General features: G+C 42.8%; 1 protein-coding gene across 2 annotated transcripts in view; it reads left to right on the top strand.

The window, feature by feature from the left end:
• celsr2 (cadherin, EGF LAG seven-pass G-type receptor 2) overlaps positions 1-24,438 on the top strand; it is a 68,225-nt gene that overhangs the window by 36,020 nt on the left and 7,767 nt on the right. For both annotated transcript variants that reach the window (XM_084346243.1, XM_084346244.1), the window contains exons 4-22: positions 946-1,168; positions 6,048-6,163; positions 6,284-6,372; positions 13,999-14,156; positions 14,573-14,736; positions 15,037-15,162; positions 17,418-17,587; positions 18,191-18,370; positions 18,462-18,575; positions 19,537-19,693; positions 19,894-20,035; positions 20,125-20,245; positions 21,283-21,466; positions 21,617-21,718; positions 21,846-21,940; positions 22,433-22,642; positions 22,876-23,059; positions 23,563-23,881; positions 24,177-24,344. In XM_084346243.1, the coding sequence (XP_084202369.1) occupies positions 946-1,168; positions 6,048-6,163; positions 6,284-6,372; positions 13,999-14,156; positions 14,573-14,736; positions 15,037-15,162; positions 17,418-17,587; positions 18,191-18,370; positions 18,462-18,575; positions 19,537-19,693; positions 19,894-20,035; positions 20,125-20,245; positions 21,283-21,466; positions 21,617-21,718; positions 21,846-21,940; positions 22,433-22,642; positions 22,876-23,059; positions 23,563-23,881; positions 24,177-24,344 (3,022 nt within the window). The remainder of the gene's footprint in view (positions 1-945; positions 1,169-6,047; positions 6,164-6,283; positions 6,373-13,998; positions 14,157-14,572; positions 14,737-15,036; positions 15,163-17,417; positions 17,588-18,190; positions 18,371-18,461; positions 18,576-19,536; positions 19,694-19,893; positions 20,036-20,124; positions 20,246-21,282; positions 21,467-21,616; positions 21,719-21,845; positions 21,941-22,432; positions 22,643-22,875; positions 23,060-23,562; positions 23,882-24,176; positions 24,345-24,438) is intronic.

Genomic DNA, 24,438 nt, shown 5'->3' on the forward strand with positions numbered 1-24,438 from the left:
GGTTGTGTGTCAGTGTTACAGTAGAGCTGTGGTACGCAGCGGAAGTCTTGCACGCTGCTGACTGAGTGGCCCTGACACAAATTCCAGCTCACGCATGGGAGAGTGTGCAGTCTCGCCTGAGCTGCTGCAGCCTCCCATCCGGAGGATCCAGACAAATAGCACATGTGAGCCAGACTGCAGGCCGAGGAGGAGGAAGGAGGAAGGAGGATGAAGGATGAAGGTCCAACAGGGACACAGTCTCATTGTCTGTGGATGTCTGGCACACTGCTGTACTGGTCTAACCCTTCAGATTGATCACTGTTTGCTTTGTTGGCCTGCAGTCGTCTGTCACATTCTACCCTTCACAGCTTAGACCCATCTCTGCAAACAATTTTTTACATCACTGATTATCTGTTGATTGTTTTCTCTGTAAATCAATTGTTTTGCCTATAAAATGTCAGGAAATGGTCTTCAGACGTCCAAAACCCAATGATATTCAGTTGAACCCCTCAAATGTCAGTTCAGTGTGAAAAAGCTGAAAGTAATCATCATGAGCCACCACGGTCTGCAGAAACCGCAATAATTTTGTTGACAGCTTTGGAGTCTGAATGCATAAACACTTCCAACTCAGTGTCCCACTGAATATAAATGCAGCACAAACTGCAAACAAATCCCCAGAGGGAGGAGGGGAGTCATGCTGGGTGTGACACAAAGGAGAGAGAAACTGCAGATGCAGTCGAAGAGAAAACTGTCCTCTAATACACTTTGTTGAAAACGTCTTAATTTATTTATCATCCACTCCTGTGTGTTTGAAGCAGTACAGCTGTGTATTTTAGCTGGATAATGTTGCACCTCTGTAACACCACAAATAGCAGTGTTGAGTCCCTGCGGTGGAAGCCACAGCGAGGACTGAGGTGATGCTACTTGTCACAAACAATATAAATCATCATTTCTCTCTGTGTCCAGGCGAACGCTGCGAGCTGTCGTCCCGCTCGGGCCGCTGTGCTCCGGGAGTCTGCAAGAATGGCGGCTCCTGTGTCAACCTGCTGGTCGGCGGCTTCAAGTGCGAGTGTCCACCGGGCGGCTACGAGAAGCCCTACTGCGAGATGACCACTCGCAACTTCCCCCCGCACTCCTTCCTGACCTTCAAGGGCCTCCGCCAGCGCTTTCACTTCACCCTCTCTCTCACGTAAGCACCTCCGCCTCCCCTGCAACAAGCTGCAGCTCACCTGAACCACCTGTAATCTGTGATTCACTCTTCATCCGCCCCCACACCCTACTCCAGTTAAAGTGCCTCCTCTCCCTCACATTTATGTAACATAATGGTGTTGAATAGCAGCAATGGGCTCACTGAACAACAGCCATCTTCTCTAGAGCCACTTTGGTGTCAGATTATAGCTCCTGTGCTATAAATACAGAACCACTGCTCCAACATAGTGTGCATCAGAGGTGTGTATACTGTACTGAAGTGCAGCTGTGGCATTAAAGCTGGACAGAAGGTGAGCAGAAGGTGCTGCGTTTTTGAAGAGGAGACTTGCATAACATGAAGATGTTAATCCTGCAGCCAAGAGTGAGTCTGATCTTATTACAGTCAGTGTCACTGGTCACTTTGAGCCGTGAGTCAGCGCTTGGCCTATTTCCATACAGTCTTACTCTGCAAGGTGAAGCCTGACAGAGGCCGTCTTTGGATGACTGTGCAGCCATTATGTATGTCTGCAACGTTGTTATTGTAGTTTTGGAGACCTAGTTATTCTTTAATAATGTTGATGCGAGCTGCAGGCGAGTTATCAGTGTAGTTTTTTTTTACAGATGCTGGTAAGTGGATTTTGTTGCCGTCAGATGGAGCCAGGCAAACTGTTTCCCCCTATTTACAGCCTTTATGCTAAGCTAAGCTAAGCTAACCAGCTGTAGCTTCATATTTAATGTACAGACATGTGAGTGGTATTGATCTCCTTGGCTAACTTTGGCAAAAGTGAGTAAGCTCGTACACTATTCCTTCAACTACCTCGTCAAAATAGGGACAACATGATTTCATATTACTTCTGAAGAAAACATTAATGGACTGAGAACAATTCTCCGTTCAGACTATTTTCAGGCAGAACTTTATTACGTGAGCCATCATTAGCATTTTATGAAAAATATCAAAGATTTGAGCCCAAGGTTCCTTCTTCTTCCTACATAGCACAAATAGAAGAAGTGCAAAAAACTGCAAAGGCCTCATGTAGAATTTATAACATTAGTTTTAGAAGTAGAGAGTTTAAGTTCAGTTTTCCTTTTTGCAAGGTCTCATTTCTGCTTTTATTTCACCTTGTGGCAGTGCCTCATAATAAAATCATAGTTCTAGTCATTATGAATGTAAATGTGAAGGTGTTTCCACACAGATGAGCATTTTTCTCTTTTTCCACTGAACTTGTGTCAGGATCGTTGTGACGCAGGTGTAGCAGTTTGAAGCTGAGGCGTTTAATGTGTGTAGTTGATCATTTGGAGTTGGTGTGCGGAGGGGGAGGTGTTTTACAAATGAGCAGATGAGCTGTGAACACTGAACACATGCAAAGACAGCAGGACCTCCAATCAGCATGAATTCACCATGTGATGAAATGTAATCAACGATAAAAGCAGCCCGTTCTGTTTGATATCTGTCACAACAAATGACAACAAGTATCACCTCTCGGGTGGTATCACAGGGAATGTGTTCTGCCATTTTGCTTCACCCATTGTGAAACATGTCACCTTAGACGTGTTTGGCAGGGGCTGACCCCTCACAATGGCTGCCCGTGGAAATAATATCCCACCTTGTGAGCTTTATGGACTCGGCCCTTCTTTAAGCGAGGTTCAGATGACAGTCTTTTTTGATGGAGAACTGCTCAAACCAGTTTTGAAAGTGGTCTGCGTTTCACTGGCAGGTCACAGAAGCTGTGAAGTAGCTGCTGTGTAAAAAGTGCCGATGCTGAGAGCTTGAGGCAGGTGAGGTCAACAAATGACTTTGTTACCTGAGCCAGCACGGATCAGGTTCGCTCAGGGAGAGCTTCTGTTATGATGAACGGCCCAGGATGTGGATCTTGTTCACTCAGAGTGATGGCTAATTTTAGGTTTCATTTGTCACAGCTCTGCCTGTTGAGCTCTGAAGCTAAGGCTGAGATTTCACTAAAAACTACAGAGAGTTATTGGATCAGCACAAACCACATCAACTCATATAAGAGCATATGTTCAAGAAGACTGACCATGCTTTCTGTGGGGCTAACAGGCTCACAGTGATAATGCTAACATTCTGATGCTAAGCAGGTATAAAGTGTGATATTTACTTTGCTAGGATGGCTAAACAATGATGGAAATATGGAATTTATGTTTGTTTGATGTTGTAATGTGAAGTCACACGCTTCAAGTATGTCATAATTAATTCTCTAAATCTGTTTCCACTGTACAAACTTTTCTATATCAGCTCGCGTGAAAAGCTTTTTGTTATAGTTTGACTTTTTTTTTTGTTATTTTCGTGTTACTTCGTTAGTTTTTCATGTGTGAATCGTGCTGAAAAACAGGGGGATTAAAAAGTCTAGAGGAAAAGTATTGTAGATTCACACACTGACAAAGATGAATGATTGTACCAAATATAATGGCATCTATCCAACATATAAGACCTTTCACTAAAAAACTAAAATGTCAGTCCTGTGGTGGTCATAGAGGAACACAGAGTATCACCAAGGTCAGTAGAATAAACAAAATTTAATCTGAAACCATCTAATAGTGTTTGAGATATTTCAGTCTGGACCGAGGTTGTGAATAACACTAACACAAACATCTCTCGAGCTAAAGTTATATTATTAAAGTATTAATAATATAACTCTGCCTTCATCTTTTCAAGCAGATCCTCTGAAATATCATCTGACATAGATTTTTCTATCTTTTTTTCACACATATAGGCTGGAAAATACCAATGATGGCCTCTTTTTTATTTTTTCCTCCTCACTGCACACATTGCAGCATGTTAGCATAGCGTGACACGGTTCCCTACATAAGGGCAGACTGGTTGTTATTTTTACTGATGGGTGCCTAATGTGACACGCAGTGATGCCAGCTGAATCAGTATTTAGCTCCGCTTGATTACTCTCATAGTTCAGAGGGCTCAGGGGGGCAATGAGGGGAAGCCTTTTAAATCGATCCATCACAGACTTAAAGCCTAATGAGGAGGAGTAATAGACTCTGGATCGTGATTCTAGGTGGCATTCAGTATTTTTTACTGGATATGTTGAAGCCTGCTCTGTCTGCACTCTGTCTCTGCTGTTGTTATCAGCTGGAGCATCGGCATCCTCTTTCCTCTGAGGTCATGATTATCGTTTTTCTCAGTAAGCAGGTCAGCGGTGCCGTGCCCCCTGGCTCTTCTCCAGCTCAAGAATACTGCACGAACAGCATCATTTACAGGATACCCTCAAACCATGATCCCTGAAGAAGGAGGGGGGGGCGGGTGGGCGGCTGCTCATGTCGTCTGAGAGCATGTATAGATATTTGGATGCTTGAATGACATCCTTCCACTCAAAGAGATCAAGACGGCAGCTCTGTCTGGTTTTAAAAACGAAGAAAATCTGTCTAACTTTGTGGTTTTCAGAGCCTCTTTTTTAATCCTTTTAATGACCAATGAATACAGATGCCAATAAGTCACACAGGCCTCACAGCTGGCAGATGTGCACAGGAGACTCATTGTTGGGTCCCCTGTGGGAGGGATAATGAATAAATCTGTTAGTTAGTCCTGGATTTTCTTCTGTTTTATTGTAACACACTTTCACACATCACTGCGACCCATTTCCACGGGACAGATTTACGACCGCAGACCACAGCTGACAGGTAAAGCGTGATATTTTTAAACCATGTGCTCCACCACATGCTTTGATCCCAGTGCGAGGCACCGTCGGCCGTCTGGTCTCAGAGTTTCAACCACGTGTGCGCAGATATATCGAAATGTGCTTCAGTACCCGAGGTTCATACAACATTGGGCGATCTGGTTTCAGACATCTGAATTTGAAGCTGCGCTTGCAGCACTGGCGGCTGTCTGTGTTCCCCTCCATGAGAAAATATATATTGAAACTGTCTTGTTGTTATTCCGAACTGTCTTCCTGTGTTTCCTACTTGCGGTAATGCGTTTCCCCCACCCTGCTGCTTTGACATTGCCCTAGTTTTCTTTCTCTGTCTTGTAGTGTGTCGTTTAATGTGCCTCTGTGATATCTATTCATGGCACGCAGATTCTGTATTCCTTCACTTATTCTCCCTCTGACTCGGCCTTGTGTTCATAATTAACCTCATTATCTGTTCAGTGATCTTTGTGAAACCTCTGCATCTCATCTTCACCACAGTAAGCTGCACGTCACGCTGTGTTAGTGTGTGAAACACGAGCACTTCAGTGTTGAAGGGAAGCAAGGTGAATGTGAGGGGATGGTATAGATATATTTAAATAGGTCAAACCCGACCACTGCCCTCCTTCCTTTCTCTCTTCTTTTATTTGTTAACGTGGAGTGCAGGCACGGCCGACAGCATGTGCTCTGTTACAGCACACATTGGGAATCATGTCATTTGGTGTTGTTATGTGTATAGGCTGCTGTTAAACTATATTTTGGCTGTTTTTCTGTTTGTGGCATCAGGTAAAGTAAAGACATCAGGTTACAAATGTATGGTTTCTTTTTAAGACTCGCAGCACTGTTAGTTTTTAGCAAACATTACTCAAACTTGAGTAAATAGTGCATTCATTTGGGACTATTTCCTGCCGTGGATTAATACACATTTAGTGCTCGTGTGTGTATTTTTACAGCAGCAGTGTATGTGAGATTGAGTTGAAATAAATATATAATAAGGTCCTGGTTCATCATTATTGATGAATAAGTCACCCGGTGCAACAGTTTGGCTCACTGATGTGTTTTTAATCATGTCTGGAGCTGAGGTGAACATTAGGCTTTAACTCCAAGGGAAAATAATCTTGCCCCAACCTTTGATTCATATGGATGAGATAAATACATGAACAAAACAGTAAAAGGATTGTTGCGTGTCAAATGTAATTAAATTAAAATGTTGTCTGTTTTCTACAGATTTGCTACTAAGGAGCCCAACGGTTTGTTACTCTACAATGGACGCTTCAATGAGAAACACGACTTCATCGCCATGGAAATCATCAATGAGCAGATACAGCTCACCTTCTCTGCAGGTAGAACAGTTGTTGGTTTATTTGCTCTTTATCATGATTTACTGCAAAGATTATTTTTTTGGTTTTATGTCGTTTTTGTCTTGAGTGTGTTACGGTTTTTCACCTCTGACTGTTTTGCAGGTGAGACCAAAACAACAGTTTCACCGTACATCCCCGGAGGAGTCAGCGACGGCCAGTGGCACGTGGTCGAGGTGCACTACTACAACAAGGTATGATCCAGAATAAATGAACAGAAACCCCATAAACACCATTTATCTACAGAGGCTGGATCATGATTATGTTTTCAAATCTTGTAGAGCTCATATTTTTCTTCACTGTTAGAAGCGTAACGAGTGTAAACGTTTCGGCTAAATAACGTTTCAGTGTGGAGCTTGCATCTGATATGGGCATTGTCTCAACAATTATTTGCTTTCTTGTAATACTGCCATGACACCTGTCATGAACATGAAGGAATCTCGATTATGGTTTGACTGTTGTCATTAAGTGTCTTTTGCTCAATTAACCCTGACCCTTACCCCATCAGAAATGACATTAATTGACTGCATGACTCTTAATGACACTTAATAATGACAGTCATTAACATTCACCAAGACTTCTTCATGTCCATGACAGGTGACATGTCAGTCTTATGCAAAGTGCTATAAATAAAGTGTTCCCATATAAGTAATAACAAGTGAGAGCTCTTAATTTTACTTCTATTAAGACATTGACAATATTTCTGGTTTAAATAAAAAGTTTGACATATTGGGAAATACACTGACTAGCCTTCTTCCAGAGAGTGAGATGTCAAGATTGATACCACTCTCATATTTGTATAGTAAATATGAAACTACAGCCAGCACATGGTTAGCTTAAATTGGGACTTCTTAAACCAGCTTTGTATATCTATAACATTGGTAGTAAATGCAATGAACAGTGTTAAACTTCTCTCCATTTTGCCTGCACCCAGAGCCTTTTATGCCAGTGAAAACAGACGAGGTGTTTAGTGACAGATGACGCATTGACGGCTGTTGTATCAACTACAGATTGTTGTTCCAGATTTTGTATGCACGCATCGATAGACACAGAGTGTAGTCAGATCGAGACAGCCATCCCTCAGTCTCTTTCTCATTTTGATTGAGGGGCATCTCTCAGACTTGTCAAACTCTGATCAAACTGTAAAACAAGACAGTGTTCATTGTCTATTTCTCATCTAAAATGTTTTCAAAAACATATTTTAGTGTGCTGTTTACATGTAATACAACACTGTTTGTGACAAGCTGGCTGCTTTACTGTTTACTGTTTCAAAATGAGCTCGGAGCCGAAACCATCACTGCACATAGTACATCACTCATCAGTGGGAGCGTTTATTATCTCCGGTGCGGCGTGTTTCATTCATGTTGCATTGCTGTGTTTTCTCTGGCCATGTTGCACCGATTTCAAAAATATTTGCATCTTTCTGATGCACAAACAACCCAATTTGATGCAAGTACTATCTTTCCAGCCAACAGCTAGCATGGCTCTGTCCAAAGACAACAAAATCCATCCACCAGCGACACTAAAACTCACAAATTAGCACATTATATCTGATTTGTTTAAACTGACACGTGTAAAAACAACCCATTGTGGTTTTACAGAAGGTTTTGTTTGGATTTTGTTACCTCTGGACAGAGCCAGGCTTCCGGTTTCCCCCTGTTTCTAGTCTTAAACTAAGCTTACCGGCTGCTGGCTGTAGCGTCATAGTTTCTGTACATTCATGACAGTGGTTTCTTTCTGCAAAAAAGGGTATTTCCCAAAATGTCAAACTGTTTTTATTTAATCAGAGTGTGCATGTTAAACCACCACTATGTTGTGATTTGGTTTTCCATCTTTAATTACCAAACATTAGCTGACATACCTTTGGTTAAGTCTGTCAGCTACTGCTCCTCTCATCAGGTGTGGCAGCACAATACCAGACATAGTTACAGAAGATATTCAGAGTGAAATCAGGTCACAGGTTTGAGCCGCCGCAGACGACAGACAGTGTAGTTTTATTGCTCTGCAGACTGCAGCGATGACTGGCAGCTCACGCGCTTTCTCGACAAAAAGCTTCGTCTTTAGGACGTCCATAACTGTAGTGGGTGTAAACCAGAGTGCAGACAGGAAACCCTGAGCTGTGTAAGTTTGTCGTTCTGCCTCTTTAGTGCTGCTGCGCTGTCAGACTAAAGAATCGCTGCTGACAGGCTGATGATCTGGAAAAGAGCCAACGTGCCAACTAGACACTGATGGAGGGAGAAACTCAGACGAGAGAGGGGAGGGAGGAGAGGGTGAATGAATGAAAGCTAGAGAGTAGCAAGGCAGTGTTTCTCCAGACATGTTCAGACTGGACTAAATATGTTCTGATTAATACATTTCTCTATAAGAACATCACAACAACTCAATCAGTGGATGAATGTATGGAGCTGTTGTCTCTCACTACTTTCCCAGCCAGGACCAACAACACAGGATGTCACATTTTAGGCTATTGAGGAAGTCACTTTGCATCATAAAGATGTTGCCAGGCAACACCCCTGCTGTTCAGATTTTCTATTCAGTGTCTATGATAACGCGTCCGTGTCAGATTTTAGCCAGAAGAAGTGATGAAGGGGGGGAATTTTGTCAACTTTTGGATGAAAACTAGTTTTTTCTTTGCCATGAACACATTATAGGCTCATTAATCACTTTGGTACAAAACCCTAAAATCAAATGACACCAAAAAACTTTTGTTGGTGTCCTGACCTGATCGTTTCACATCTGTGTGTGTGCTGCATGTTTGAAGATGATCTGTTAAGGTTTGCAGGTGCAGAGCGAGCTCTGGAGTAGATTTCTGACAGTGAAGTTTTACTTTTCACTTCCAAATATTATTTGCAATCCTACTTTTTTAATATCAGATGTAGGCATGAGAAAGTCTGAACATTTCATGTTGTGATTTTCAGGCCAACATTTTTTCCACTTCATGATTATATGCCCATAATCATTAAACTATGCTTAAAATCCTGACATAGCATACTGGAATCACTTATACCCCTTTCACGCTGGACAAAAAAAACACTACACTCGTCTTACTACATGAATGTGCACAAAATGTCTCACTCCCTTGAAACTTCCGTTATCAGTTCAGAAAAAAAAACAATGGGTCTTATTTAGAATTTTAATTATTAAGACATTTTAAAACTAGTTTTAACATCTTCTAGATGTAGTCTGATGAGGTATATGATCTGCTGCTTTCTACTGTTCCTTACTTTTGTGTCATCACAAATGCAACACACAAGGAAAAAAAACTTTGTTTCCAGGCAAACTAGAAGTGGGAAAAAGTCAAACTCCTACTTTTAGAGGGTTAATCCCATTTATAAAACTTACAATTTCTGGCACAAGTGTTATTATATATTATCGTAGTTTAGAGTATCTTTTCTCATCTTACTGTATCGCAACTTATTGTATATTATCAAATCTTATCCTATCTTTCCTTTCCTTTTCCTCTATCTTATCATGTCTTAACTAATCTCATCTCAACATGTAGATGTTCATCATCTGACTACCAGTTTGATAAAACAGCTTCATACTTCTATGAGAACAGGTTCTGCTTTGTTGCACTGGACTGAAACACACTTTTCTGTGGAGCTGGATTTGGTGGAATATAAATAAACATAGCTGTGAATTAACTTTTATTAATTGATGACCCATGAAACAGTAACTGATAACATTAAAAACTCATAGTTACTTGATTATTTCTAAATAGAGAGCAACAGGAATTCATGATTTGTGTCCCTGACCAGTGCGTTCATTATTTTGAATACATGGCATACTTTTAGTATTAAACATGAGCACAAGTTTCCGGGGTCTAGCCCCCAGCTCTAGCTGAACTAATCCTCCTCTCATGTTCCACATCCTGTGAGTCGCTGAGGTAGAAACATGGCTCCTCCCTCTGGAGGTATCCCATGGTGGCCCACTCTGACCCGTCCCTGTCCGCAGGGGGTGGGGCAGGGTGAGGCGGGGAGGGGGCATTTTAGATTGAAATGTGGCTTTCAGGATGGCGGGGGACTGTGGAGAATGGCAATGACCGCTGCCTTTGTGTTTGGCTCTGCTTCCTTTGGGACCATGGGCAGTGAATGATGCGGCCCCGGGGAAGGTGCCCCTCACTCTCTGTTCTCTAGCGAGGACAGAAAAGCGGAGCAGGAGAGGAGCGAAAGGAGGGTAAAGAAAAGCCGAGAGAAGTATTGACTCGGGCTTTGAACGGGGACGCTGCGCTTCAGGGCCGACCCCTCTTGTTGCTATGGTTTTTCCAGTCAATCTTAGATCCCATATTTGTGTTGCTTGCTGCCATGCTCCTCCTGCGCAACCCCTGTCACCCTCTGTGACAGGGAACTCATATTCCCATAATCCCCTGTAGCGGCGAGTGAGAGCAGTGTTTAATGTGGCCTTGGGTAAATATGTGCGTTCCAATCAGCGCTGACAGGACAGGGTTTTGTGCCGCAGAAAGACGTCCTGACAGAGAGTCATTATTGGAGAGTCAACAGCCATGACTGATGACAGCAGAGGTCAGTGAAAGGAGCGTCCAATCTGGAGCGCTGCCTGTTTCAGAGCTTTCACAGCGACGGGAAAACCGTGGAAAAAAGCATGTCGGATGATTTCACCTTTGGCAGTTCACACTGCATGTTTACTTGTTTCATCATCAACAAATTTGTAACAAATTGAAGCATCAACTGAAAAGCAAAAGCGACTATTAGTGTCTGTTTCCATCTACTTAACATTTCAGTGTTGAGCAGTGAGTGGTGAGACTTCCTGTGGGAACAGAGCTTGATAACAGGGCCTGTTGTAGAGGAAGAAATCATTCACCTGAACTGCAGACTGAGGAGGAATGTGGCTAACATAGCAGACATTTTAAGATGCCGATGGCCACACATCACATTTGATTTGTTTTATTCTAAATTTAACAGGTTTATGCTTTGTTTTAAGGAGGGCTGCACAATTGATTGAAGTCGCAATATGGACAAAAATAATTGCACTATGATTTTCTTTTACCATATTGTGAAGCTCTAGTTTGAAGCACTTTATTTGTATATCTTGAGAAATATTGGATGGATTGTCATTAAATTTTGTAAAGACATTCGTGGTCCCCAGAGGATGACGTTGCTGATCCATAAGTTCTCACTTATTTTGTGAAATATCTTAAGATCTAGGTGATGGATTGGCACAAAATTTGGCACAGACACTCATGATTCTCAAACACTGAATCCAACTGACTTTCATGATCTCTGACTTTTCCTTTAGTGCCACTAGGACATTTTTAATTTTGTTTGTAATGTGTTGACAGCTTTTGGATAAAAAAAACTTTGCTCATCACTTAAAGCAATTTTATGTAAACATTGGCACTTTGTGTGATTTGGTGCCCCACACAGAGTGCAACACCACCGTTGTCTGACAATTTGTCAGACATAACGTAGGTGCTAACTATAAAACTCACAATTCACAATACATTTACCCACTCACATAACATATATGCAGGCGTTGACCTGCTCATCAGCAGTGATACACACTTGCTAAGCAAACTGTCCAATGACATTTCTATGATCGTCAGACATTCACACACAGGTAGGGAGCAAATTAGTTTTCAGTCTTGCGCAGGGACACTTCAACACGCAGCAGTAGCTGAGGATCGAACCACTGACCCTCCGATTAGTTGACAATCTGGCATGGCTGTAGACTTTGAGTCATTGTTTACTAGCACTTTTGACAGTGTTTTGTTACGCTCTTTTTTTTATATAAATTACATGTTCTTGTGCTGCTTTTATGTTTTGGTGAGATAAAGCTTTATTCTATCCTTCTATTCTGCATCATACATTTTCATGGCTGAAAATTAGTGTTAAAATATGCAAGTGCCTGGTAGATATGCTTCACTCACCAGCCAGAAAAACAATGATTATCTACTGAATAGCTGCCAGAATTTGATCATTCACTCTGCATTTTGGATTGTAGACAAAAAAGTTAATGTTGCACCCTGCACATATTTCTGACATCTCTGTTTGCCCAAGAATGTTCAAGTGACTCAGGTGAGGTGTTTTGATAACATTGCAGCGAGACGGTTATTATCGGTCTCATCTCATTCACATCGCTAACACTCAGCACACACTGTGATCACAAGACACGAAGTTAGCGCAGGAATGTAACTAACTGCAGCCTCTCCGTTACAGAGTCATGTTATTAGAGGCTCATGGAGATTTCATCTAATCTACTCTATGTGAAAACCATGTGAGGGAAATTTAACTGCAGCTGTGCCTTGGGCTTGAATCATATTTGTCATGACTGTATTACTGGATGAAGTGTGTTTTGTCTTAATGGATTTCCTGTGATAGAGCTGCTAAATACATTGTACCAGCCGATGAAAACGACACTGTATCTGTACTGGGTGTTGTTTTTCTGAGCTTTTAAATGACGGGATCAGACAGCGCAGACAAGGCTTCATATCAGCAGAGCAGTCAGGAAATTATCATTCCTGAGGCTCATGAGGATCTATTTTAGTTTAACCTCACAGAGAGCTGAACAGCCAGACAATACAGCGCTTAATGTCTGCCGTCAAGACATCAGCAATGAGCCAACTCTTCATATCATCTCTGCTCATGTAGACCAGCTAAATCCTGCCTAAATCCTGTCTGACCAGCTGACAGCTCAGCGGCCTGTCCTCGCCTGCAGGCGGCCCCGAGTGAAGCCGGTCACCGCTCGCGACACCAGCTTGAACCTACACTCGGGTTAATATGAGCTCTACGTGACCTCAGAGAAACTGGACGGTTTGAAAAGAGGTTGTGACCTTTATTGACAGGATCATCATTCTAACCCCCGCAGACCCCTCCTCCTTTTGTTGCTCCCTGCATTGATTTCTCAGACAATGAAGAAGATCCTTTGTGGACAAGGACGATGTCCTGCAGAGAGAGAGCTCTTCTCCTGTGTGTGTCTGTGAGTGTGTGTGTGTGTGTGTGTGTGTGTGTGTGTGTGTGTGTGTGTGTGTGTGTGTGTGTGTGTGTGCGTTTGCCAGCCGTTGCCTTCAGCTCTAGCTGTTATGATATGAATTATTAAAATACTCAACAACAGCGAGCTAACGATGAACGGGGCTTGAACTGAGCAAGATGCAAAAGATCATTTATGTGGTTGTTGTTTTTTTCACTTTTAAAGCTCCAGTTTTTAATCTGCCTCATGAAAGTTTCATACAGCTAAGCACTGGCTGAGAGTCCCACAAGTTTCTGTACCGCTTTATGGATTCATTCTTTGTTAAATTCAGCAGAAAACAACCTATTCCTGAGTCCTATTAATAAATCCTGGGTGACCAAAATACTTCAGCACCTTAAAAATAGCAGCACGATACGTCTGTTTCTTCTTCCCTTTTCTTTTTTTCCCTCCACTGCTTCGTTATCTTTATGCTGACAAACCTTTTTTTAGGAATTGTCAAATTAATATAATACTATAGGAGGATGATAACTTCTCTTATCTGTCCATCTAAATCAAGCTATTTTAATACTTTTGCTGCGCTGCACAAAACTAATACAAATCCTTGTGCATACAGATAAAAAACATCAAGATAAAACTGATAATATACTGAATTTTCTCTCAATTACAAAAGCACAAAAAAACATAGATTGCATTGTTAATTCTCCGTTGGATGAAATAAAAAAAAACTTAACCAAGGAGCCACAAACATTTCTCCAGATTCTCAAGTGCGCACAAAGACTTCAGTGAGGCATTGTGCATTCTTAATCTCATTGTTTTGTCCGAAGCCTCCCCAGAAACATAAGGACGGCGCTCCATAATTTATCTTTCTATTCATGAGTTTGTCTCTCCCTCCACAGCCGATCTTAAACCAGGCTGGCCTGCCACAGGGCCCCTCGGACCAGAAGGTCGTCGTAGTGACGGTGGACAACTGCGACACCTCCGTGGCCCTCAGGTTCGGTCACGTGATCGGAAACTACACCTGCTCTGCTCAGGGCAGCCAATCAGGGTCCAAAAAGTAAGTGTGCATCAGCAGAGTTCTCTCATGAAGATGTGGAAGAAAAATCTTATTTTTGCTGCAGGAATTTCATAAATAACCTTTCACTCTTTGCAAATACTTTATCCCCTCTTTACTCCTGTATTGACTTCAGTAATTTACTTGATTACTTTCTTCGTAGCTGGCTCATTAAGAGAGAGAGTAAACTTGTTTTGAAATGAAGTTCAACATCTCCAGGGTGTTAGCTATTGCTTTGCTGTTTTCCTTTATCGGGATGTTTATCTTTTTTTTCTGTTTTCATCTCCAGGGGGAGAAATAACACTGCAAAACTCTCTCTGTGATGAATTTTTCATGCATTCCTCCTATTAGTGTTGATGATGTAAAGGAAGAGCTAAAACCCTGGGTGTGTAAATGTTCATGGGTTCTATGTTTTGTAGATCACTGGACCTGACCGGCCCGCTGCTCCTCGGAGGAGTCCCCAAACTCCCAGAGGACTTCCCCGTACGCAACCGGCAGTTCGTGGGCTGCATGAAGAACCTGCGTATCGACAACCAGCACATAGACATGGCCAGCTTCATCGCTAACAACGGCACTCTGCCAGGTACGATTTGACCTGCTGTTTGGCATCCACAGCTTATCCTTTACTTAATCTCTTAAACCTGTCACTGTTCTGCAGTCAAACAGTGTTTTATTGTTCGAGCAGCCAAGTGAGAGAGACTGGCAGAGGAAAGAAAATAACAATGAGTATAATGAGCACAGCGGGAAGTAGAGTCAGTGGGAAATGATCGTTGTACCTGCTATGAATACTTTATTACCCTCTAACTCTTTGCTACTTTGATGGAATAATGAGGTAGAGCAGATCAAACAGATAGATCAACCTCTTATTCCCTCACCCTTACAGGATGCTCTGCAAAAAGACATTTCTGTAACACCAACCCGTGTCTGAACGGAGGAACCTGTGTGAACCTGTGGGGCTCCTTCAGCTGCGATTGCCCGCTCGGATACGGAGGGCAAAACTGCCAAAGAGGTGAGTGAGTCAAGTGGAAAGAGTGCGGGGCATCAGGGCGGAAAGACGAGACCTGACACGGATTTGTCTGCAGTTTTGACCCGAGACCTGAGACTGAACTTATCACTGAGCGTGAAGCTGTCGTCCGTCAGGTTAAAATAAGCAGAGTGGAAACAGAAACAGACGCACTGCTGCAGAAACTGCTGCATTTGCATTTGAAAATAACAGGTGGAACATCCATTATGTGCAGTGCTGTAAGTGGTGATGCTCCTGACTTGATGTCAGACATTCATAGTCATAAAAAGCCTTTTGATGACTAGTTTTAATGCCGAATTTATGACGGATTCAGTTTCAGTTGTGAGAATCAAGCTGCTCAAGGTTGAATTTCCTCTGGTTTAGATGATGTTGAACCATTTAAGATTAACTGCTTTTTGACTTTTGAAGACATACAGCATGTTTCTTATGTTTCTGTCATGTTCTCCAGTGTCTGGATTTGTTACATCTGATCCTCTGCAGCTGTCGTCTGTGCTGATTTATGGTTTACAGCAGTTTGAGAAGAGACGAGAAGGAATGTAAATGACTGTGGCAAAATTGCAAAGCTTTTTTTTATGTTTGACATCGAAAAAAGATTTATTTAAGAGAGCATAATTCAGGCATATCAGCTATACAATTGAAGATTAGAAGTTGCTCTGGAGTATTGAAATGAGGACAGATGTGTCGCTTAGAGCACATCAGTCTGCGGGAAAAGGCTGAATGAGAATGTGATCTCATGTTCCTGATCTTAAAACGTAATTTAATGAGCTTTGATAGCTTGAATGTGTTATAATCAACAACAGTCTTGAACAATCATTAACACAGTTAGAGACACCTTTTTAAAATGTACTTGTTTATGTATATATGTGCAGAGGAATGGTGCCGAGCTGATTAGTGACTCAACAAAAGATAAAGAGCCGTCTATTTTGATAATAACCAGTTAAAAGTTTTTAAGCAAAGATGACACAAACTGAGTGTTTGCAGCTGCTTCTCCTTTGTCTTAAATGATCATAAACTCTTTTGGGATTTTAGACTTTAAGTTGGACATGATAAGTTATTTCAATCTTTCACTTTCAGCTTGATGAGAATTTTACATTATTTTCGGACATTAATTCGACTGAAGCGATAATGAAAACAACCATTAGTGGTACGTGTAGTATGATGTGTGTATGTAAAATGTGGCACCACAAATATTGATCTTTTTTTGTCTTCTGGCCACACTTACATATAAACCAAAATCAATATTTAAAATGAAACACTCCCGTCGTCATATTTGTTTGTTGTCACCTGCCGTTTCACACCGAGTAACACAGCGTTAAATAATCATGATGAAAACCTACAATCACAGTTAAAACAAAACCCTGGTAAAAGGGTTAGAACATGACAATATACTGTATATATTGTCGTGTCTAGGCATTTTTGGCTTTGGTCTTTGAAAGTGCTTGAATTTTACTCTTTAAACTTTATATTCTTGTGTAAATGTCAAAACAGTGCGTCTGAAACTGTGCTGCAGTTTCTCTTTTTGCATCTCTCTCCTCTCACCATCCGACAACAACATCCGCAGTACATCGAGTTCAGTTGCCGTCCTTAATCAATCATTTCGATCGGCCGCTTTTCTTCACTTTGTACAGAGACGGAGTAATGAGAGCGAAACTGTCTCACATCAGGCAGGGTGTCCTTTCGTGTCACTTTCGACGTGTGAAAGAGCCAGAAAGCTTCTCTCAGACCTCAGAGTCGGTGGTGGTGCACGAGTGCACACAAACACGAGTGAAACTACATTTGAAATTATTTTAAATTAAAATTTCTCTGCTGCACTAACAGAGAAGTCACTGGGGTTTTCAAAGACGCCCACAAGACATGTTTCAAGTCATATAAAGATACTCTGCTTTGAATAATAATTCATGTCTGATATGTTTTTCCCTCTACTGCAGACGAATGTGAAAATCTGCATGTACATCATTCTGCACAGTGAAGCTCAAACATCGAACGCGATGGAAAACACTTTCTTGACTGGAGGGAGACTTAAAACATATGCTGTTTTAAATTTTTACCTCGATATCCTTGTATCTTATTCGTCTGAGTTTCCAGTGCAGTTGTGCATGCAGATGATGAAGTAAAGCATCGTTATGTTGATAAACTGAGATTTCATTTAGCTGCAATAACTTGGATTTGATCAGAGAACAAACTGGACCTCTCACTGTCTCCTTACATTTCATCTGCTCTTTAACCTCTTTTTGCTGTAGTTATGGCGAGTCCGCAGCGTTTCCTGGGCAACAGTCTGTTGCAGTGGAACAACATGGCGGCGGCGGCGGGCTCCGTCCCCTGGCATGTAGAGCTGATGTTCCGCACACGTCAGGCCAGCGCTACACTGCTGCACATCTCCTCCGGCCTGCAGCACAACCTCACACTGCAGGTAACATCGATGCACACAAACGCGCCTTGTCGCTTCATTCAGGTCTCGATTCTGCAGTTTTAGTCAATGCACAGAAATGTCACTTTATCCTCAAGGGGAAGAAAAAGAAACATTTTGAAGAAATTCTCGGTTATTTGTCAATTAATCTGACGAGCAAAGGTCCAGCGGGAGCACGACAGCAGCCCTCACCTGAAGTTTCAAACAGATAAAACATTGTAGGATTGAGGCTCCACCTGTTGGCCATCTGCATCGCAGCAATGTCACTGAACAACAGAGGACATTGACAGAAAACCCTGCTGATCAGACACTCACTGTAACATCTGAGGCGTTTTCAGCCCAGTCTTCGGCTGCTTTCTGCGCCCATCTAGACTGATGCCTCTTTGATGTTACATAATTGTCTGCTAATCTATTTCCAGCCCTGCACACGTAGTTCAAGGTTTGAACTTTGACAACAGACTGTCAGAGCGGGATGTTTCTCTTCATCGTGTGATACAGTGCTGATTCTCGGTGGTCTTTTATCTCTTCTGTTACTGAACATCGATTCAATCTCCCTCCTGCTGTCTCCTCTCTTTCCCTCCACTCTTTCTCGTCCTGCCTTCGTAGCTGCGCGGGGGGAGTGTGCTGATGGGGCTGCACAGAGGGGAAGACTCCACTCTCTCCCGCGTGGAGGAGGTGCTGGTGAACGACGGAGACTGGCATCATCTGCAGCTGGATATCAGCAGTCTGGGGGGAGTGGCGAGCCAGCACAAAGCAGTGTTATCTTTAGATCAGGGGCTCTACCTTGTGAGTTGTTGTATCCAAGTTACTTTCAATCACCATGAATTTATTCTTGTAGTGTTGCAGCCATAAAAGTCTGTGTCGTGCATGTTTTCAGGCTAGTATGGAGGTGGACGGGAAGCTGCGGGACTCCAAGCTGAAGACTGTGAGCATTGGTGGTTTGGCGAGGCCTGATGGGAAAATCCAGCATGGCTTCCGTGGCTGTATACAGGTCGGTCCCTACTGCAGTTTCTATTCATATCAGCTTTCATGAACATGTCTTTTTTTATTTATTGGTGCAAAAACAAAACATTGGTGACTTTAATAATGTAAGAGTGATAAACAGGGGTAATGTGGATGGACAGACAGAGGAAAAACAATTAATTTGACATTATACAAAAATTTAAAAAAGACAAACAAGGGTGAAATAATAGTCAGAGATTATAATAGCGATATTTACACTCAAAGAATGAGACACCCACTGCCGGCTACAAATAGTAATTGTTCTGGAACATTTAATAACCTTCACATCTTGTTTGGGCTTTCAGGGGCTTTGTAGTAAACATGATCACACCATCATGTTTTGCAGCATTGATTTGTCAAAGAAACCTACAGCTGTAACTTGCTTAGAAAAGGCCAGATGCAGAGAAAAATTCATCCAACACTACATTTTGACTGGCTTTTTTTAATTATTCTGATAAATTTGCCCATACTCAGACACAGCAAGTGTGTGTGTGTGTGTGTGTGTGTGTGTGTGTGTGTGTGTGTGTGTGTGTGTGTGTGTGTGTGTGTGTGTGTGTGTGTGTGTGTGTGTGTGTGTGTGTATACATATATATATGTGAAAACACTCTTTGACCTACTTTAACACAAATACTTTCATTTTGACTTGAGTCATGCTCACTCAGCGTGTTTGAAAAAAGCTTTAACTTCCTGAGCTGGTGATGGAGTGCAGGTTGACATCTGCAGCATGAAAGCTACAAAGACAAGTACCTCAAAGTGTTTTAAAAGCAACTTCTGTGTTTGCAGCACATAGTGGGGCATTTTTCACGTATTTTGCACATTTCACTTATAAAACACAAACACAGCACCTGAGAGGCCTGTAGAAATTGCAGATTTGCCTGTAATATCTGAAAATGAATAATGCATAAAGGGCTTCCATGGAGTTGTACACGTGTTTGGTTGTTTGCCTGCAGGGTCTGCGTGTGGGCGGCGCTCTGAGTCTGTCTCAGGCGAGGAAGGTGAACGTGGAGCCTGGCTGCAGCGTGCCCGACCCCTGCAGCTCCAGCCCCTGTCCTGTCAACAGCTACTGCAGCGACGACTGGGACAGCCACTCCTGCACCTGCCTCGCTGGTCAGTCTGCGTACATGAACGTAACATTTTACAGGCTGGAAAGGCACATAAAAATGTCAAAGCTGTTCAATCATCATCTTGTAAATGTATATTCAGCCTATTTAAAATCATGTTTGTCTGTATCCCTGCTTACTACAGTTTACTGGTCATGTTGCGAGGGCACAGCAGCTTGTTCACATCTGTTTCTCTTAAATTCACAGGCTACTATGGCGCCAACTGCACTGATGTTTGCTCATTGAACCCCTGTGAGCACGAGTCGACCTGCACCAGGAAGCTGAGCACCTCTCGTGGTTACTCCTGTGACTGTCCCAACAACTACTTCGGCTATTACTGCGAGAAAAAGTACGGTTCTGACATTTATGTCACACTCTGTTTGTGTGTTATGGGCTTTATTCCTCTGCAGCATGATGTAATCTATTGTGTTTGTGTAGGACTGACCTGCCGTGTCCCAGAGGCTGGTGGGGCCACAAGACCTGCGGCCCCTGTAACTGTCAGACGGATAAGGGCTTCGACTCGGACTGCAACAAGACGAGTGGAGAGTGTCGGTGCAAGGTGAGACCTGTGGCTTTGATCCATGACATTCATCACCGTGCATGATGTAGGAAATGAAAGTCTTAAACCACGTCAGCATGCTAATAACATACAGTCGGTAGTACAGTAGTTTACAAGAAATGTGCTGGGCTGTTTTGAAAATGAGGCGACACTCAGAGTAATAGAACTTAATCAAAAGATTAAATTTCAGAAAGAGAAGAAAGACAAATATTTTCCAGAGATTAAAATACTTTATTTACTTAAAGAGAGTGTGAACGTGACAGACACAACAAGAAGAAAATAGCATAAGATGAGCATGAAAACCCTTCACACTGCCTCGTTTTGCACAGAATTGGCGACATCTGTAGCTTTGTGCTGTATAATAAAACTGCACATTTTACAGTGGCCTTTGATGGTGGTAGAATGGTCGTATGAACCTTTTCAGTGAGCGATGATGGATTTGATCTTTAAAAGTGGAAGGATGTCCTCGCACAAATAGACAATATGGGACCTTCTGATCCTCAATTATCTTAATATTTGATTTAACATTTCAGCACTGTTTCACAGCGATCGGCAGCTCCTGCCTTTCCTTCACTGGAAAAAATGACACAGGTGTTTCATGCTTGTATTGAGAAAAATCAATCTGTCAATGGAACAAGTGAAAATGATCATAAAACAAATACCTATATCTCATTTTAATATTACCTCAAAGGTGGTCATGTCTTATTTTCATGAGGAAGTATCCCTGGCAGGATTTGAGTTTTTGCGCTGTATTGTGGGAGAATAATGAGCAAATTCTGCAAACTGACTTTCTGGAGTAAACTTGACGGTGTCACTGTGAACACATTTAAAACCTGCTGTCTGGTGTGTAGTATGTCGCTGTGACACAGCCGAAGCCTCACTAGGAGAACTCAGGTGTGGAACATAAATGAGCAGCCAGATGTTCCCGAACAGGCAGCTGCAGCTTGTCAAACCCTTCAGGTGGGAATATGTGTGGAAACATTGATAACAAAAGAAATTGTTAATCAGCACTTCCCTCTCCTCGCTCCCGTTTCCAGGACAACCACTACCGTCCTGAAGGCAGCGACACCTGCCTGCTCTGCGACTGCTACCCTGTCGGCTCCTTCTCCAGAGCGTGTGACCGAGAGAGCGGCCAGTGTCAGTGTAAACCCGGAGTCATCGGACGCCAGTGTGACCGCTGTGACAACCCCTTCGCTGAGGTCTCTCCTAACGGCTGCGAAGGTCAGGACATGTCATATTATCTAGTCACTGTAATGCTTTATTTATAATCCCTGTTTCATTATGGTGACAAATATATTAAATAACTTTCCATTTTTATCCTCATCACCTCCCTCCGTCTCTCTCCTCTCCCTCTTGCTCCATCTCCCTCAGTAATCTATGACAGCTGCCCTCAGGCCATCGAGGCTGGGATCTGGTGGCCCAGGACGAAGTTTGGTCTCCCTGCAGCAGTTCCCTGTCCCAAGGGAACGCTCGGTATGATGGTTTTTCAGGCAGCTCATCTAATTACCATATAATAATGGCAATATATGAAACTCGCCTCAAGCCGTCTCTCAGCTGCAGTCTGTTCCTCACCTCTCTCTTTCTCTCTCCTCCTTCTCAGGCACAGCCATTCGACATTGTGATGAGCACAAGGGCTGGCTGCCTCCCAATCTCTTCAACTGTACCTCCGTCACCTTCAGCAAGCTGAAAGCTCTGGTGTGTAGCTTCACTCACTGTCACGTTGAAATCACAACTCCTACAACTGGGAAGGATGTGGGGGAATGGATCAGAAGTTGCAAGCAAACTCCTGCACACTGTGTGACTGTGTTGCAATGTTTCGTTACTAGACCTTCATCAGACAAACCGTTTGTTAAAAAAGAGAGGACATCTTAAATAAGGAGTGGCTACAACCAATCACAATCATCACATGAGATAAAGATGAATAACAAATATCAACTTCCTAACTGAGCGTAAACATACCAAATGATTACATGAAGCTCGAGAAGTAAAACACTTTAAAAACTGTAAATTGTAACTTTATAAATTCACGTTAATTTGACACTGATGGTCCTAAAGAAAGATATGTTTTAACCTGATATGTTCAGTCTGAACTGACCAACAGACATCCATCCCCAGAGCCACAACATTAGCATGGTGAACAATATGTTTCAGTTACTAAATGCATGTGTTTTTCTTCTCTTTCTCCAGTCTGACAAGTTTTACCGTAACGCGTCGCTCCTGGACTCTGGACAAGTCCAGCAGACGGCAGCCATTTTGGCCAACGCCACGTTGCACACAGAGAAGTTCTACGGCAGCGATGTGAAAGTAGCATATCGGCTCACGCAGAGTCTGCTGCAGCACGAGAGCAACCAGCAGGGCTTCAACCTCACAGCCACACAGGACGTCCACTTCACTGAGGTGAACAGCCACATACGTTCAGTATATCTCCACCGGAGACTTCACAACACAGCGTGAAACGAAATAAAAGCAAAAAAAAGTTGCAGTTTTTCCAGTAAACAAAATGGTGTACAAACAGGAAGCCAGTCCTGCCTGGCGGGACTTCATGCTGTATCTGCAGGGAGCACATCACACTTCATTTCACTCTCCGCTGTGGCATCCTGTCACACTGAACTCTCACTGTTTCCTCACAGAATCTGGTCCGTGTGGGCAGCGCCATCCTGTCTCCAGACACACGGCTGCACTGGGAGCTGATCCAGCACTCGGAAGGCGGCACGGCGGCGCTGCTGCGCCACTACGAGGAATACGCAAACACAGTGGCACAGAACATGAGGAAGACCTACCTGAGCCCCTTCACCATCGTCACACCACACATAGGTGAGAGGTTTACCTTAATGTGGTGCGTTAAAAGCTACAGATCATTTTTATTAGGGATCAATTACTAGGGGGAAATTACTAAGGGAAAACTTACAAATCCCTACACAAAGAAAATCACAGAGAGGGAATGCTGTCATTAATTTAAACCCGTTCAGCAGAATTGGGCATTGTTTGTCAAACACTCCTTAAATCACAGATATTTACTGATACTTTTCTGCACAGCATAGTATTAAATATGATCAAATTAAAATAAAGTAAAGGAGTTTATTATTTTCTACCAAAAAATAAACTCATTCTAGTGTGAAGAAGTCTCTGAAACAGCATTCAGACCAGTTGTAGAGAGATAACATTTACCAAAATACAGTTTAATTCAACAGTTTGATGAAAAATAAACTGTGTAAAAGTCAGAGATCATGGTGAGCTACAGAATAATCCTGCAGTGATCTGATTAAAGCGGGTTTCTTCTTCTACACCTCTGACTCTGCGTGTGTTTTTCTCCTCAGTCATCTCTGTGGATCGTCTGAAAAAGATGAATTTCGCCGGAGCCAAACTCCCGCGGTACCAGTCCCTGAGGGGCCCGCGTCCTGCTGACCTGGAGACGGCTGTCACGCTGCCCGATTCTGTCTTCCAACCACCTGTGGACACAAAGGGCCACAGGCACCTGGACGTCTTCCCAGAGACCTCGATGAGGAACCGCTCTGCCAACAGGAAGAGACGCCACCCTGATGACAGCCAGCAGGACGCCATCGCCAGTGTGATCATCTTCCACAGCCTGGCCTCGCTGCTACCAGAGAGCTACGATCCCGACAAGAGGAGTCTGCGGTGAGAACGAATAATAAAACTAACAAGATGTTCTGTGATTTAGTAGTTAAATCTTTCTTTTTTTCAGGCCATTTTTTGATTGATAGTACAGAAACAGACACAAAATGATGGCAGGGACATGATTATCTGTCAATGTCCAAATAAATCGACTTTTATTCACTTACATATTTACTTTTATTTGAATTTTTAAAGGGAATATAAATAATGTTCACTCACGCCAAGAGCAACAGAATTAAAACTGTTCCCTGAATTCATGCCTTTAATCCTGTGGTTTTACTTTCTTTGTTGTCATCAGGGTGCCGAAGCGTCCGGTCATCAACACGCCGGTGGTCAGTATCACCGTCCACGACAATGACGAGCTGCTGCAGCACACGCTGGACAAGCCCATCACTGTGCAGTTCCGCCTGGTCACCACTGAGGAGCGCTCTAAACCCATCTGTGTCTTCTGGAACCACTCCATACTGTGAGCAGCGCGCGCACACACACACACACACACACACACACACCCAAAGCTGATGATGAAGCTGCATGAAGTTGAGTCATTCTCACACTGTCGT

Source organism: Pagrus pagrus (genome assembly GCF_965226575.1).
Source record: "Pagrus pagrus genome assembly, chromosome: 3".
Classification (NCBI taxonomy): domain Eukaryota; kingdom Metazoa; phylum Chordata; class Actinopteri; order Spariformes; family Sparidae; genus Pagrus; species Pagrus pagrus.